The sequence below is a fragment of the Pimephales promelas genome, chromosome 18, assembly GCF_988280905.1.
Source record: "Pimephales promelas chromosome 18, fPimPro1.hap1.1, whole genome shotgun sequence".
In the NCBI taxonomy this organism is placed as follows: Eukaryota; Metazoa; Chordata; class Actinopteri; order Cypriniformes; family Leuciscidae; genus Pimephales; species Pimephales promelas.
Genome location: NC_142786.1, coordinates 11,077,312 through 11,093,880, shown reverse-complemented (window position 1 = coordinate 11,093,880; position 16,569 = coordinate 11,077,312). Strand labels below are relative to the sequence as shown.

At 37.2% G+C, this 16,569-nt stretch overlaps 1 protein-coding gene across 2 annotated transcripts in view; it reads left to right on the top strand.

Moving 5' to 3' along the window:
- The first annotated feature begins 3,057 nt into the window (after nucleotides 1-3,057).
- Nucleotides 3,058-16,569, top strand: part of mrpl3 (mitochondrial ribosomal protein L3) — a 28,648-nt gene continuing 15,136 nt past the window's right edge. The window contains exons 1-6 of one of the 2 annotated variants that reach the window (XM_039678911.2): nucleotides 3,058-3,288; nucleotides 3,479-3,660; nucleotides 3,939-4,030; nucleotides 8,492-8,590; nucleotides 9,192-9,291; nucleotides 11,328-11,388. In XM_039678911.2, coding sequence (XP_039534845.2) covers nucleotides 3,194-3,288; nucleotides 3,479-3,660; nucleotides 3,939-4,030; nucleotides 8,492-8,590; nucleotides 9,192-9,291; nucleotides 11,328-11,388 — 629 coding nt within the window. In that variant the 5' untranslated portion in view covers nucleotides 3,058-3,193. The remainder of the gene's footprint in view (nucleotides 3,289-3,478; nucleotides 3,661-3,938; nucleotides 4,031-8,491; nucleotides 8,591-9,191; nucleotides 9,292-11,327; nucleotides 11,389-16,569) is intronic. The other variant, XM_039678912.2, reaches the window with a different exon arrangement.

The following is a 16,569-nucleotide window of genomic DNA, read 5'->3' as shown; positions in this document are numbered from 1 at the left end:
CTTTTGTGTTTCAGCTTATTGTTTTGATACAGATATATGCACTTGCTCATCATCACATTAAACACACACATGACTCTCACATCCACTCATATTGATCTAGAGTTTTTCTTAAATGTTACATTACTGTAATTCACTAATTGCTAAATTTAGGGATGCTTGAATGTACAGGCACTTAAACAGGCATCAGAAAACCCCTGGAGCCCAGATGTGATCGACTCTTTATGAGTCAGACGAATCTTTGAAGTCTAAACACACAAACATGCACACACTCCTCTTCACACACAAATATTTTCAGCTCACTCCATGCATCATAATTAAACACTCAGATCACCAGCACAAGACTATTATAGGGGATCTCAGGGAAAAGAGAGGTCATCTTCTTTATTATATGCATTAATCAAGAGATTCAGATAATTATTTCTTGTTAGTGACATTGCAGATTCTTTTTTTTTTTTCAAAACAACTCTCAGCATTAACGACAGAGGTTGAATGGGCACAAGGGCACAGTTTTGCTGGAGGACCCCCATTAAATATAAATGTCATGAATATTCCCTGAGGTGATATCTATTAGATAATGAACATGAATATTTACTAAGATGAATATTCGCATGAATTTTTCTTTTCTTTGATTCACTAAGGATTGCTTCCAGGATTTAAACAAACAAACATTTGCTTAGAATGTTTAATATTTAAAAGAACATAACAACAAAACATAACGTGGCATTAATTGCATCTAACATAAATGTTAGTATTAAATGTGTGTGTGCGTGTGTGTATACTGTGTGTGTGTGTATATATATATATATATACAGTATATATATATATATATATATATATATATATATATAGAGAGAGAGAGAGAGATGTGTGTGTGTGTGTGTGTGTACTAACATTTATGTTAGATACGATGAATGACATGTTATGTTTTGTTGTGATATGTTTTTTGAAATATTAAACATTAACAATTTATATACACTCACCTAAAGGATTATTAGGAACACCATACTAATTCTGTGTTTGACACCCTTTCGCCTTCAGAACTGCCTTAATTCTACATGGTGCATTATCCTGCTGGATGTAGCCATCAGAGGATGGGTACATGGTGGACATAAAGGGATGGTATGGTCAGAAACAATGCTCAGGTAGGCCGTGGCATTTAAACAATGTTCAATTGGCACTAAAGTGTGCCAAGAAAACATCCCCCACACCATTTCACCACTACCACCAGCCTACACAGTGGTAACAAGGCATGATCGATCCATGTTCTCATTGTTAAATGCGATTCAAATTTGGTGAGCTCTTGCTAATTGTAGCCTCTTTTTTCCTATTTGTAGTGGAGATACATACGTAATATTCCTCAAAACGCTATGTGAACATCAGTGGCAGCGGGCGGTACTGTGAACATCAGCCATGAGAGTGGATGAGGAGGGGAGCAGGTTGGATGAGGAAACCGCATGGTAGGTTAGAGGAAAACGTAACTGGCAGGTAAGAGGAAGAAGCAGCTGGCAGGGTGGATCCTGGCAGAATGAAGGATAGCAGCTGGCGGGACAGGGAAGCAGCTGAGTTGTGGTTAGTTAGGGCTTAATCTGCAACGGTGCGGAGGTTTCTAGGAGAACCATGGTAAGAGAGCATGTGATCCTCTTCAAAATCCTTCACCCCCTAATCTTTTACAACCTCCAGCAGCTGGTTGGTCTTTAATCTCAGTTTATCATTAGAAGTTCCCAAGGTTTTAAATTAGACTAGTTCTCCTAAAAAAAAAAGGACTACTAAACAAGTAGCGTTGGATAAATGGCAGAAAAAGAGTTTTCTTCGTCCAACTGCAAGTGGACTGGATGCATTTAGTCATGGTTTAATTTTGATCAAGCTTGCAGGACAAACAATGACATTCTCCAAAAGCATTTTATAGACCATTTCACAAGATGTAAACAACACTGGTCCAGAAGCACTTCCTGTTTCAGTTTTTTAACACTACATAAAAGCTGGGATAAAATACAACCAACAGAACATTTAAAACTGAATCAAAAAGTTAAACAAACATCTTTAAGATGTTTTCTTTATATGTGAAATAAAGAAAACCGTTACAAACTTAAACAGGAAGTGCTTCTGGACCAGTGTTGTTTACATCTTGTGAAATGGTCTATAGGCCTATTAAAGGGATAGTTCGTAAGAGATAGTTTGTAATTGGGATAGGGAAATGTTGTCATAATTTTATTCACCCGAAGGTTGTCCTCAAAAGAGGACATTTTGAAGAATGTCAGTAACCAGACAGTTGACGGTGGCCATTGACTTCCAAAAAAACTATGGAAGTCAATGGCCACCTTCAACGTTGTGTAATTAGCGAGGTTCTTTAAATATCTTAATTTATGTTCAGCAGAAGAAAGAAACGTATAGAGGTTTGGAACAACTTAACGATAAGTAGAAATGATGACAAAATGTTCAAAAAAAATATTATTTTTGAGAGAGAATGGAATGTAAAATGTAAAATTTAAATTTTGGTTTATTTTATGATAGTAGTAACCAGGGTTGGATGTCAGAAACAAATAAATCACACCAGCCATGATGTGAACTGTTTTTGGTCAAATTTTGCAAGCTAAGCAGAATTTTTCACATTTTACACAAAATGATGTTACTTGGTGCTATGAAAAAAACTTAAGTAGGCTATGTTCTTAATAATTTTTCAAAAGCATGCTCAACCAAACGGTTGTGTGCTATTATGTTGTTATTGTTTTAAATCAACAGATCATGAGAGACCAACAAACACAGGCAAGTAAGTTCTAAGAAATTAAAACAGACCTGTAAACCCAATTATTATTTTGCTTTCAACAAAAACGAAAATAACACACTACTGAGTGCTCAGGGAACTAAGATAATTTAGAGACCAACAAACACAGGCAAGTAAGTTCTAAGAAATTAAAACAGACCTGTAAACCCAATTATTATTTTGCTTTCAACAAAAACGAAAATAACACACTACCGGGCTCTGACACTACTGAGTGCTCAGGGAGTTAATTTAGAGGAACAATATTTGAAGCAGGAGAAACAAGCGACCATATTTCCGTGTAACACCGGACGTTGAGGGAATGACATTCTACTGCGGGACAAACACGAGACTTTCATGTTGATTACAATAACGGGATCGGTCTGAATAATTTGAGCTGTTGTGTTTTGTATGATAATATTGTAAATAATAAAAATGACAGCGTTGACGTGTAGGTTTATTAGTCTTGCTGATGGTTTGCTAAGAGGAGCGCCTGTAATCGCTTGCCGAACTGGAACAGCCCTGCAGAGGTAACGTTAGTTCATTACGGTACAGTTATGAACGAAAAAAGCAAATCTTGTTATTTAGATGTAACTTAACGTTTTTGGTAAGTAGGGTCACGTTTAACAATTTTATATACTCTTACTGTCAGTAGTATCACTTTTTAGCGTGATATTTACGTAAAAAGCGTGACAGTTACAATCATGCCATTTATCTCAGCAGAACTCCTGTCATTCATTGTGTAAGAACGCATCGGACGAACACATGGTGGGATGAACACCTCACAGAAGATAATGCTTCATTTCTGAAGAAGAGTATTACAGATGAATACCAACAACTGACCGCAGACAAACTCAACCCCCTCAAGGATGATCCATGGCCCAGGCATGAGTGGGTGGAAGGTGGGTCAGGTCACAACGCACACACTTTAAGGACTTATTTATAGATCCAGAAAATCTTACAAAAATATTTTTAGCACAAGCACGTTTAAAGATTATTTTATAGAATTGTACTCGTGTAGGCCATAGACTGATGTAGGCCTACTTATTTTTGTTTGGGTTTTTTTCAAGTTGAATTTGATAAAATGCTTGTTTTCATTATATTTTATTTGTGATATTATGTTGTTAAATGTTAAAAATGTTTTTGTGGCTGTATTGATTAGTAATCTGCATGTCCTTAGGGAGTCGGAGAGTCGGTCTTTTGGCCGTTAAACTCGGAATGATGCCTGTGTGGACCAAATCTGGAGAGAGACATGTGGTTACCATGCTACAGGTAAACAGTATCAAATTCATGAAATTATAAATTATACAGAGAAACACAAAAGTCTTCCCTCAGTTTTCAGGTTTAAAAAGCCATTGCATTGCTAAGTGAAAGGGAAATTGTATTATTGTAAATGTAATGCACTTATTTCTTATATTAATCTATTCACAAATATGGGGTTAGAATTGTAGCATTATTCCGAATAAATAGATTAATAGCCACAAATAAATGTAAAGATTTTCACAAAAATGTATAAAATTCACAATTAAATAAAATGAGTTTTGAAATAAATATACTTTTTACAAATGTTTTTTTGTATCACAAACAAAACTCTGCCTGGCATTAATTTGTGGATCGCTTTCTATTCATTTGTAGTTCTCATTACCCACTTATGTTGATTTTGAAACACTTCTAGCATCAAGATGTGTAGACAAATACACAAACAAGTGGACTCCACCCACTGTTAAGATAAAAGCAAATAGGACCCATTATATTATATAATCAGTGATACTGTCCACACTAGACTTGGTGCAGCACAACACGATGATTCACCGTCAGCAAGCGGATGGCCGTTCTAGAATTACACGCACTTGCACTAATTTACACGAAGGACAAATATTTTGCACATTCACTTAAACGCATCCAGTGTCGACAGTCTCACACGGGGTAGACACTATGCAAGACATTGAACAATGGCTGGTTTTGCCCTTTAAAGCACACTCGCCTTACCGACATATCATGTATAAAACCAAATATAAATGTAACAGCATGAGTCTCACTGCAGATGTACTTGGGTTTTGTGAGTGTATAAAGTATGTTGTGTGACAGTAATTTCACCTAATAAACAAACTCGCACTTATCAGTATAGTTTAATTTAATGCCATGTCAGCATCTTTGGCTATCTTCATGGCAAAAACTGAATTACAAAAGTGCAAGAGTTACATACACAATAAAAATAAAAACCCAGCAACACAAACTTGCGTTTATCACAAGGTTGAATAAGTTATTCATTAGTCAGCTACTTATTTATGCTTTTCTGTTCTATCTTGAATAATTCTATCTGTCCTATCACCAAGACATTCCCATAACAGAGATGTCAAGTGCTGTTTCTCTGGCCTTTTCAAAGGCTCATGAAATATAAAACTGTAGCTTGGCTTGATGCACAGTCTAATGGTCTAACGAAATCCAAATTTTAAACATCTGATCAAAGTTATTTCAGGGCAAGACCACAAAAGCTAATTTTGTAAAACGTGGTTTGTTGGAGCGAGAGCAGGCTATGATTGCCGGGGGCGGCTTCATTGTCCATGTTGTAGGACACAAAGGAGGAAGACAACCTTTGTTCCCAAATCGGTGCAGCTTTTAAATTCTCAAACATCTCTAGCCCCCTTGATTATCATCCCTTGATTTTAATTATGATTTTATATATATATAGGTATATATATTAGGTATTCAGTAATATGTATTTTGTGCACATTGTGTAATTTATTTAATGTAGGATGGTTACTATATATGACCTCAATAATTGCCACTTGGGGACAAATAAAGTGTATTGAAATTGGTCAGAGCAATGGGTCCGTTTTTGGATTGGCTAGACGGTGGGTGGAGTCTTGACGCTAGAAGTGTTTCAAAATTCACAAATGCATGCAGGGATCTATTAATGCACAAGAAGCAATTCACAAATGCACAGGAAACAAAGAATACAAATAAATGCCGAGTAGTGTTTGTGTTTTTGTAAATATTTTTTGGTTTACAAATCTCATTTTATTATTTTATTAATTAATTTAATTTTAGAATTTTATTAATTTTTGTGAAACACTGTACATTTTCTGTGGATATTAATCTATTTATTCTGAATATTTTTACAATTCTAACTCCATATTCCTCACGTAAAACAATTAGTAAAATATGTATGCGTGTGTGTTTTAATATAAACATTACTGTGCAGAAGACTTGTTAGGATTTAAAAAGAAAAAAGGTTATATCTTTTTCTCTAGTGTTTCAATAGAAAAATATCAGTTTACATTTCCATACTCCCTTTTTGACATTAATTGTAATAATCCAGTGAGATTTTGTTTGCACAAGTAGTCTGACAACAGCCAAATGTTCCACACAGAGTTTTAAACTCACCATCGTTGAGTCCGTCTGGTATTTCATGAAGAAACGGCAGACTAAATCCAAAATAACTGCGGCAACGTCTCCAAGACACTTGAAGAAACCTAGCTACGAAGCTACAGTACTGTGAAAACTGTTTAGGCATTTGTGTATAAGTGCTGTAAATTGAGAATGCTTTCAAAAATAATGTTATAAATAGAATTTATTTATTAATTAACTTCTATTAACTAAATTAAATCGATATTTGGTGTGGCCACCCTTGCGCATAGTTTAAGTAGCTTTGCAGGTCCGTTTCTTCAAGCGTTATTGCTGCAGTTCTTGTTAGGAAATGTAAACTGATATTTCCTATTGACACTCTACAGCACAAGGTATAGATAACAGGCTTAACCATTTTTGGTAGGTGAAAATACTTCTAATTCTAATAATTTTTGATAGTTTTTATTTTTACATAATTTTTAATCATTTTTACATAGACTTTACATAGTATGGTTAATTAAGACTGATCAGAAGTTTCTCTGGTAGTCATGCTGTGTAGTGTCTTAACACTAGAAGTGCCAGAATTCCAAAACTACTAGAACGGCCACAAGCGGTCATTTTGACCGTTAGATTCAAAACAGTGTTGATGAATAATTTTCGTAATTATTTTTGTCAACCACATTTTTTCAAAGACGAAAACGAGACGATAACTAAATAAAAACAAGGTTTGAATGACAAAGACTATGACGAAAATGTTAGATAGTGACGATTTGCGACGCGGTCAAGGCTATAATAATAGGACTCGCAGAACTAGTGAACAGCCCATGCAGCAAAACAAACAGCGCAGGACAGGGCAGCAGAGCTCACCAGGATCATCCGACAAATAGAACATCTGGATCCGCCGTGTCTGATGATAGCAGCCGTCTCTTTTTGCTTGATGTGAACTCTGACTCTGAATCACTCTCTGATGAGGAGGAAATGTTAACTTGCACCCAGGAAACGTCGCTGTCACTCCACCTCCGATTGTTCCCCTGCATCCGAATTATAGATAACTGTAGTCCGGTTTTATTTGCTTATTTCTGATCAACAACTAATGTAGAAATTATTATATGGCAAACACTGCTACAGAGGTGACCGGACGGACCATTCTGTTGACAGTTGAGAGAGAACACGATCAACCGCGGGATATTTAACAAAAAAATACCGCAAAATTCAGTGCGGTCAATATGACCGTCTATGGCCGAAATAGGTAAATATGTTCATTTTTTTTGTTTTGCCTTACGTTTACGTAACTTAATTTATATGAAAAGCATTTTAAATGAAAATACAGACAATTTTAGGAAAAGTCAGGTACCAGCAGGATTTTATTATTTTTTTCAACAAAGTTATTGTAGATATAAAATTCAAAACGGTCAAAATGACCGTTGTGGCCGTTCTAGTGTTAAAGGAGAACTGCAGCGCAAAATGAACCTTTGGTCTAATAAAACCTTGGTACCTTGTCGACCATTCTCTGAGACTTGTTTTCATGATAATCGAATGTAAAGAGTTTTATCTCTAAAACTGTTTAGCGTATAACGCTAGTATATGGGGGCATTTTATAAGTAAAAAGAAATTGCTAGTTAATACAACTAACATGGCTCAAAATATCCCCACACTAACACAGTAACATAATGAGGGTCCCTGCATGCAAAACGAAGCATTGAGAACTTTGTAAGTGTACAGACCGTTTAATGAGAAGATACTTTATAAAGACAGTCCACTTCGTGTATACAGGCAGGAGAAAGCAGTCTCGACAAGTCGAACCGCGAACGCTGTTCATACCGTACAGAAGTTCGCTGATCTTCATACAGTTCAGCTCACTTGGCACGTTGTTCGTGGTTCGACTTATTGAGACTGTTTTCCAAAGATGGCTCCTGCTGTGTACACACGAAGTGGACTCTTTATAAAGTATCTTCTTATTGTACGGTCTGTACACTGAGAAAGTTCTCAATGCTTTGTTTTGCATGTAGGGACCCTCATTATGTTACTGTGTTAGTGTGGGGCTATTTTGAGCCTTGTTAGTGGTATTAACTAATGATTTCTTTTTACTTATTAAATGCCACCATATACTAGTGTTATACACTAAACAGTTTTTAGAGAATAAACTCTTTACATTTGATTATCATGAAAACAAATCTCAGAGAATGGTTAACTAGGTACCAAAGTTTTATTAGACCAAAGGTTCATTTTTACGCCGGAGTTCTCCTTTAAAGTTCAGCTGAACGTTATTTGATTATGAGATTAACTGTCAAATTACATTTTTAAACTTGATTTTTCTTTTTATCACTGTTTATTTTTCTATATATATCTGTTTATAATTTTAACACACCCAAATATCTCTCTCAGGTGCAGGACTGTCATGTGGTGAAACATCTATCAAAGGAAGAGTATAATGGGAACACAGCAGCTTTGGTCGTGGGTGGAAAAAACGTCTCTCCGTTTCATGTGAGTTGGAAATGTCTTTAACGTTTTTCAGTAAGACCTTATCCACACACTCATAACGAACTCTTGTTTCTTCACCTTTCTCGTGATCCTCGACCTCTCTGGAACATAATAGACTAAAGCTGTTCTGTTTCTGTGGAGAGGAAGTATAATAAGACCTGAAGAGCTCCTGGAGAGAAATTACTGAGTAGTAGATACAGAGGTCACCATTGTGTGTGTGTGTGTGTGTACGTTCACATGTTAGGGAAAAAAACCATCTAAAATATAATGGATACAAAATCTAACTCTATGGAGATTGTAATGGGAAAAAAAAAACTTTGCTCTGTGTCCCTTTTTTATTTTTTGTCAGTAAGCCAATGTGTGTCTGTGTGTCATCTGTCTATATTTGACATCTGCCACAAAGTGCTGCTTGAAGTGTAATTGTCAATTGTCCTGACCTTCAGTCTGAGCCTTCAGTCTCTTTGCAGTCAGTCAACTCCCCAAATACAGCAGAGCAGTTTAGGTTTAATGTATTCCCTTTTTCTTCTCCCTTTCTCCTTTTTAAGGATTATATAAGTTAGAAAATTACTTGAAGCAACTGAAAGTCAATATGTCTTTTCCTCAGAGGCCAGAGGGATATTTAGAGATTTTCCGGAATGCAGGAGTTCCTCCCAAACAGAAACTCACCACATTTTGTGTGTCAGACAACAGCATCATCAAACCAGGTAAAGTCAAGTCACCTTCTTTTATGTACCGCTTTTAACAATATAGATTGTTTCAAAGCGGTTTTACTGTGATAATAGGAAATTAAAGTAACAGAGATTGTTTTGGCTTTACAGCAGCTCTAGAATAAAGTTATTGTCCAGCTAAGGTTAGTTTTGATTGATTCACTTCAGTAGCAAAGATCATCGGTCATTAACTTAGGGGCCGCTTACACGACACCATTCTAACAGAAAACCCCTAACGTGATATGGCCCGCTCATTCGCACAACAACAGTGCCTGGTGGCTTGAGAACGCAAACTTTGAAATAGGACTTGAAAAATTTTGGAAAAAGTTATCTCTGCTAGGGCTGTGACGGTGGCAGTTTTTTTTACCTGCGGTGGTTTAAGAAAAAACTTTCATTTTGTATTTCCACACAAAGACCCCGTGATAAAGCATACCGCTCTGCATTTTGAGAGGGATGTGGGACACAAACAGGAAAGAGACCATCAAACTCTTTTCTGATGTCTTCATGTTTTCTACTTGTTGTAAATGGTCTGAAGGTGGAATTTAATCTTCCACAAGGGCAATAATTTGAAGCTGTTTGATTTTGCGCTGCAAGAGAAAGCAAAAACTTAAACATGAAACACGGTTTACAAATAATCTTGATGCGCCTCACCATGTTTAACCCTTGTGCTGCATTAGATTTTTAACACCGTTGAGTGCATTAAGGACCAAAAATGGCCACATATTAAACATTGCCTAAAATATTATATATTATTATTATTTTCCACTTTTACCAAGTTAAATCTTTTAACCAGCATCAGTCCTCATCATAACTACCAAAAATGTATTCAATTTCAGGATTTTAACCCTTTAATTACCAGTTTTGTTTGCGAAACCATCGATTTGTATAAGAGGAAAAAACACAAAAATTCAATTATTTTCAATAAACTAAATGCAAAGAGAAAACTTTAGATTTGGATTATCACAGTCCCACTTTGCAAAAAATCATAGCGCGTTAGAGACCAAAAATGGCCACCTATTAAACATTGCCTATTGCCTAAAATAAGGTGCATTTCCACCCATAGGGAATAAATATGTAGTGACGTCATCTGGTGGAATACACTATATAATGCAAATATAATGCTTTTGCTTCAAAATGAAAGGATGATTGTGCAAAAATCATGTTTCATGTATTACTGACAGCCTCGGATTTAAACAACGTTTTAATGGGTTTCAATGGGCCATTTTTGGTCTTTATGGTGCTGTGTTGCTATTTGATCTACACAGTGTGTGTTATACATATTTTGCAAAATGGGATCACATTTTTTACATGTATCCAAAAAGTCACAATTTTGCCAAATTTCATACCATTTGCATTAAAACAGCCAAAATGGTCAAAGAAATTAAACTGCAAAAGACCAAAAATGTCCCTAATGCAGCATAAGGGTTAATAACAAGTACAAACTTTGTTTAAAAAAAAGAATTTGATTTGCAAGTAAAAATGTCGCTATCTGTCCTACAGTGTTTTTCTACTTTACCACAGCAAAGAACACTATTAGAATAGACCTAATTAAAAGCGAACCAAAGGAAGAAACATTTCATTTTCATTTCATTTAAAAGTAGACAATTCAAGCTTTCTATATGTAATAACTAATGAAATATTGTTAAATTTGCTGATAAGTTGGTGACCAGATCGCAAACCAGAATTCAAAGCCGACAAAGCTTAAATTTATGGACACGTATTACGTGTTTAGTCTGTAGGTATACGTTTGAATATGTGCGCAGACGTGTTGTCTGTCTTCACAAATTGACCTCAACAAATAACGTAGAATAGAAGCAATATAACTTTTTTATTGCTTCTGCGTAGCCGTTTGTACTGGAATTAAAGTCACCAAGAACTCTTTACTCTTGCCGGATAAAGAATAAGTTGTTTCAGCTGTATACCTTTAACTACACGTTTGAGTGAAAAAGTTACCTTATGATGTTTGCGTTTTAAACCATTTGACATTGTGTTAGTGCTTTTTATGTTTTGTATTTTTTTTTTTTTTTATCTAGGCACTCCTCTCTATGCAGCTCACTTCCGTCCAGGACAATATGTGGACGTCACAGCGAAAACGTGAGTCAAATATAAACGCACACAGAGCCCCTTTTAACTTGTGATGTAATTTTCTTATATATTCCATCTTAATATGTAGAGAATATAAAACTATAAATAATCCATTTGTAGATTCATCCGACCTTTAAACAATGTGGCTCAATCAAAAAATTACTGATTGTTTGACCAGCCCAGCATTGTAACTTTGGTTCAACCAGTGGAAGATGGGGACTGTATCTGCCATTATTTTTTTAATTCAACCAGTGGAAGATGGGGAATGTATCTGCCATTATTTTTTGAATTTCCATTTAGTGATACTAACTTGCATTCATACATTTGTTATCAATAATTATTGGAATATAAATGTACATATGCTTAGCTGCAGGAATCTGTGAGGGTACTGACAAGAAAATTAGTGTACCTAGGGCATGCTTAGTAACAAAAACCCTTGTATGGTTGTCTTGTCTATATATACTCTAAACATTTGTGCTGTCAATTGATTGATACCTTCCCGATATGTACTATGCTCAATTATATAGCAGGGCTCTAAAGTTTTGAAGACAGGCAGCAGGAGTGACAGAATCATGTGAACAATTTGAGGATATAATTTTTTTTTTGGTTGTTCCCCTCCAATCATATTTTGATCTATTTTATAAACATTCCCAGTGGTCTTTAAAATATGATTATGCTATTTTTAGCCAAAATCACAAAACCTGTGCCGTTGTATGGGACTTCACTTCAGCAGAGCGGCAGTAGCTCATTAGCAATTCGGCTCTGGGTTGTGGGCGGAGCCGTTGGCACAGAGACGACCCTCCCCCTCCCCGTTGCTGAGAGCTCTCCTCTGTCTTTCCCGCTAGCTTACTTACAAATTATAAGCAACTCAAATGTTATTTATTTATTAGTTGTTGAGTCTTAAGTTCAGGCTATTGCTGTCTGATCCGAGACATTCTTTCCTTTGCAATTTCATATTTATCAGGTTTGTTCTCCTTCTCTCATGTCACGTTAGCTGTCGACTCGTCAGTGTCTGACTCCTATCTGTCTGCTGGGCCGTGCCGTGTGTGATGCAGAAGGACCGGAAAGAGTAATGATTAGTTCATATTTCGAGTCTCGAGTTCGGGTTCCGCCGTGTCCGAGTCTTTCGTTCTTCCTGTCAGTCCCATAGACTAGAGGCTATGCTGTCAGTACCAGAAAGAGAAATGATTAGTTCATCTCTCGAGTCTTCGGGTATGAGTCGTTCTTTTGTCACTTGACCGCTGGTATCTCGCATGAAATACATTAGTTTCGTATTATTGACTGCGTCTGAATGTATATTGTTTTATATTTATAGGCATTAAATAACAAAATAAAACATTATCTGAAAAATAAAAGTTCCATATTGTCCCCGTCCGTCTCTTTTCTATATTGTGCATCTGTGGTGTGTTTTATTACATATTATACATGAATTAACTACTATTACAGTAGATTATACATTATCTACGTGCTTGTTTGTAAAAAGTTAGGGAATATCAGTATGGAGGGAGGGGAGTATGAGCTTGTGGCCCCACCCAGTGGAGTTAACGCGTCACAACTCCAGTCTATTTTAGCCGGCTTTTTAGCGTCTGCTACTGATTCACAGCCATTTGAATATAGAAATACTCAGAAATGCTACTTTGAGCTTATTTTTCTCAAGAAACGCCCTCTAACATTAGAAAAATGACACAAGAACATGTTAACACCTAGAAAACAATTTTTTTCATCGGAGGGGGTCTTTAAATCTTACCCAGATACAATAGCGCTATTTTCTGATTGGCTATTATGTAGCACTTTTCTTTCTTTTGATTGGTTGATAAGCGCAAGAGTGATTGGGTGCACGCAATTGGGTGCACGCAACTGAGACGACAGAGGTATGCATCAACTGCTCTTAGTTAAGGGGATAACAGTTTAATATGAAAAAACGGTGGAGTATCCCTTTAAATTTCTTGTCTGACTCGTCATCCATTTTTTTGTTTTGTTTTTTGAACAGTGCGCACCATTTGGGGGCAGCACTTTTCTATGTGGGTGCAACCTGCATCATTTCATAGGTGACTGAAGATGAATGCGTCGTGTTGATGGTTTGCTACACCATTCTGTGTCGTGTCAGTGTTAATTTCGTTATTGAAAACTATGACGAAAAATCAAATGTTTGTTGACGACTTTTTTTTACCTGACTAAGACACGACGATGAGAGACGATAGCTACATCATTAAACGATAACTGTGACTACTTTTATATCAACATGTGCAGTATCGTTGACGAAAAAAGACGAGACTAAAGTGTGTTTAAAAAATACAAACTTGACTAAACTTGACTTTTTTTGTCGAATAAAGGTGACAACGCCACATACACATCACATGACTGTGTTTACGAGCGTTCATGTTTACGGTTGCCAGATTTAAATAATAAATCCCCACCCAGAGCTTTTCTGTTAAAATAATATGTTTTCTACCCGGTCTTGTCAATAGTATCTGGCAACCATGCTCGCGCGCGCTCTCTACACTGCTGAAGAAGCGCGGATCAGAAAACACAGACAAGTAGCTGGAGTTCAGTGATGTTCATTTGAGATTTTCTACTTTAATTAAAGTGTCATTCAGTTGGTCTTTATTCTGGGCACACACTTTATTTATATTGTACGCACGGGAGAGAGCGAGAGACCTTGCGTGTGTGCCTCATGAAGCGCATGTAAGACGGAGAGCTTCCCGATTGGCTGATTGATAAAAATCGAGAATCGAATCAAACCGTGACCTTAGAATCGAAAAAATAATCGAATCGAGGATTTGGAGAAACGTGACACCCCTAGTAAAAGATGATTGTGTGCATAAAGATATGATGGAATCTGGCTTGTCCCAGTAGAGGATCTGCGTGCATCCTTTAACCTTGCGCACAAGCAAATCCGTTTGCTCTCTGGCGCATTCTGTCTTTCTGCCATGCAAATAGCGAATCCGCCAAGGTGCAAGCGTAACTGGCTTTTAAATGGAATGGGAAATTAGTAATTACACTCTGATTGATTTTTCTTTTTTGCACATTACACCCAAAACGCACCCAGTTGTAATACCCTTTTAGACCATGCGCCAGGCACGCTGACCATTTTTCCCATCGTTAAAGGTGCTGTATGCGACGTTTAAAGAGACCTCTAGCGGTGATGTTTCAGAATGCAACAAGAGCGCTCGTGCTCGTGCTCAATCTCAAGAGCGAGCAATCATTCACTACCAGCCACACGGAGACTTTCAACGCAACGCGAAATTATCACACATGCTGGAAACTAATGTAAACTCCCACTGCAGGTACAATAATAGCCTACTTTTATCAGCTTGACGTTGAAGTAATGCTCTGTGCTCGTTCCATGATCATAATGTTACAATAAACTGCATTTAGCCGACATCTGATGTTATATAGCATAAGCCATTTCTCTAACTATTCGTGTATCTTTCACAATCAGCAATGTCAACATAGGTGAATGTATAATATGATAATGAAAATGGTTGGTGAACTAAACTGAACAGTTTCAGTGTTTCAGTAAGATCAGAAAGTAACATTACTATACTGAACACGTCTGGAAATGTGTATAAACAATATGGTAGTGGGATGACGACATTAGTCAGTATGTTAGATCTAGTAAATAAAATAAGTTACATACTAAATGTTATACTAATGTTATCCTGGAACATTATTTTGTATTCATGTAATGTTGTACCTTGTTATTTCACTTGAGTTTACTATGTTGATCCGCGTTTTCATCCGGAGTCGATCAGATTCACGTTTTGCCTGACGAGCTTGAGCAGATAAAACTTCTTTTTTTATATATATATTTATGTGGAGTTTGTGTTTGAGTCTTTGTTGTGCTGGAGGCAGGACGTTTTGGGGGGTTATCAGACTCCATGTCGTCAGCTGAAGTGCCGTTGTTCGCATGATAGACTGTAGGATAGAGAGGCTCGGGACTCGGGAGCGCGCATGCACGTCACTTCTGATGGATTTCGAAGGAAATCCGACCCGGAGACCTCGCATATAAATAAGAATATTGGCCTTCAGAGGTAATGGCAAAACCCGAAAAGTGGATCGTTGCAATGTGTGATTACAACCCCTTCAAACACAGGCAATAAAAAAAGGATTCATTTTATAAAAATAGTTACATATAGAACCTTTAAACTATCAAAAGTGGATTCGGACATGCCCTAAGTGCACTTGCGCTGGGTGCTTAGATCGTTAAAATAGGTCCCCATCAGTGATGCGCGGGTCAATGTATAAACAACTCGCACCCGACCGACGTTTTCAACTAACCCGCCCGCAACTCGGACCACAAAAAAAAGAACGCAAATATTGTACCCGACCCGCTTCCTGATCCGCATTTTTTAAAAGTAGTAAATGCTCATCGTAGCGTCATCAGGCCATAGACGTCTAACACAAATGTGTAAATAGCATCGCAAGAAGTACACATAACAAAGCCAGCACTTTGGTCATCATCTTTCATAATTTCGGCAAATGTCTTGTGTAGCTATTTGCGAAGCTTCCACTCCCCAGTCTTCACCTTTTCTCTTGCCGCCTCCATCTCTCCCTGCAGACTGATGGCCGGTTCGTGAACGAATCGTTCTTTTGAACCGGTTCTTTTTAGCGTACCGGTCGAACAGGACTGAATTATTCGAAACAGTTCGCGTCTTGTGTCAGTACTTAATCCACAAGTTACTAAAGTTACTCACTTTCAGACATGCCTGACAGTCCCCCCGAATCGAAATAAACCAATATCCCGGAGTATATTTTACTCCAGTAACTCCAACAGTTCACTGAACTAAGACATGTTGGTGCCACTGCTGAGAGAAGTGATGAGCACTAGCAGCTGATACTGCGCATCCGCATACTACCAAACGCACAGGTACAGTGGTTCTCGGATCATACCAGTACAGAACCGAGACTGAGCTTGTGCGTCATCTTCGTGCCAGTTATTCAGCCAATAAAGTGTAGGCCTTTGTATTTCATAGAAAATTGTGTCTAGTACTATATACAAAGGTTTAATTGGCATCTTTATTTCAAACGACCCGACCGACCGCGACCAGAATATCATTAAAAATATTTTTGGATGACTCGTAACTCATTTTGGATCAACCCGTGCATCACTGGTCCCCATCAGTGTTGTGCCTGATGTTCAGGCGATAGTTCATGAACTCGTTCATATTTTGGGCGAACGTGAACTGA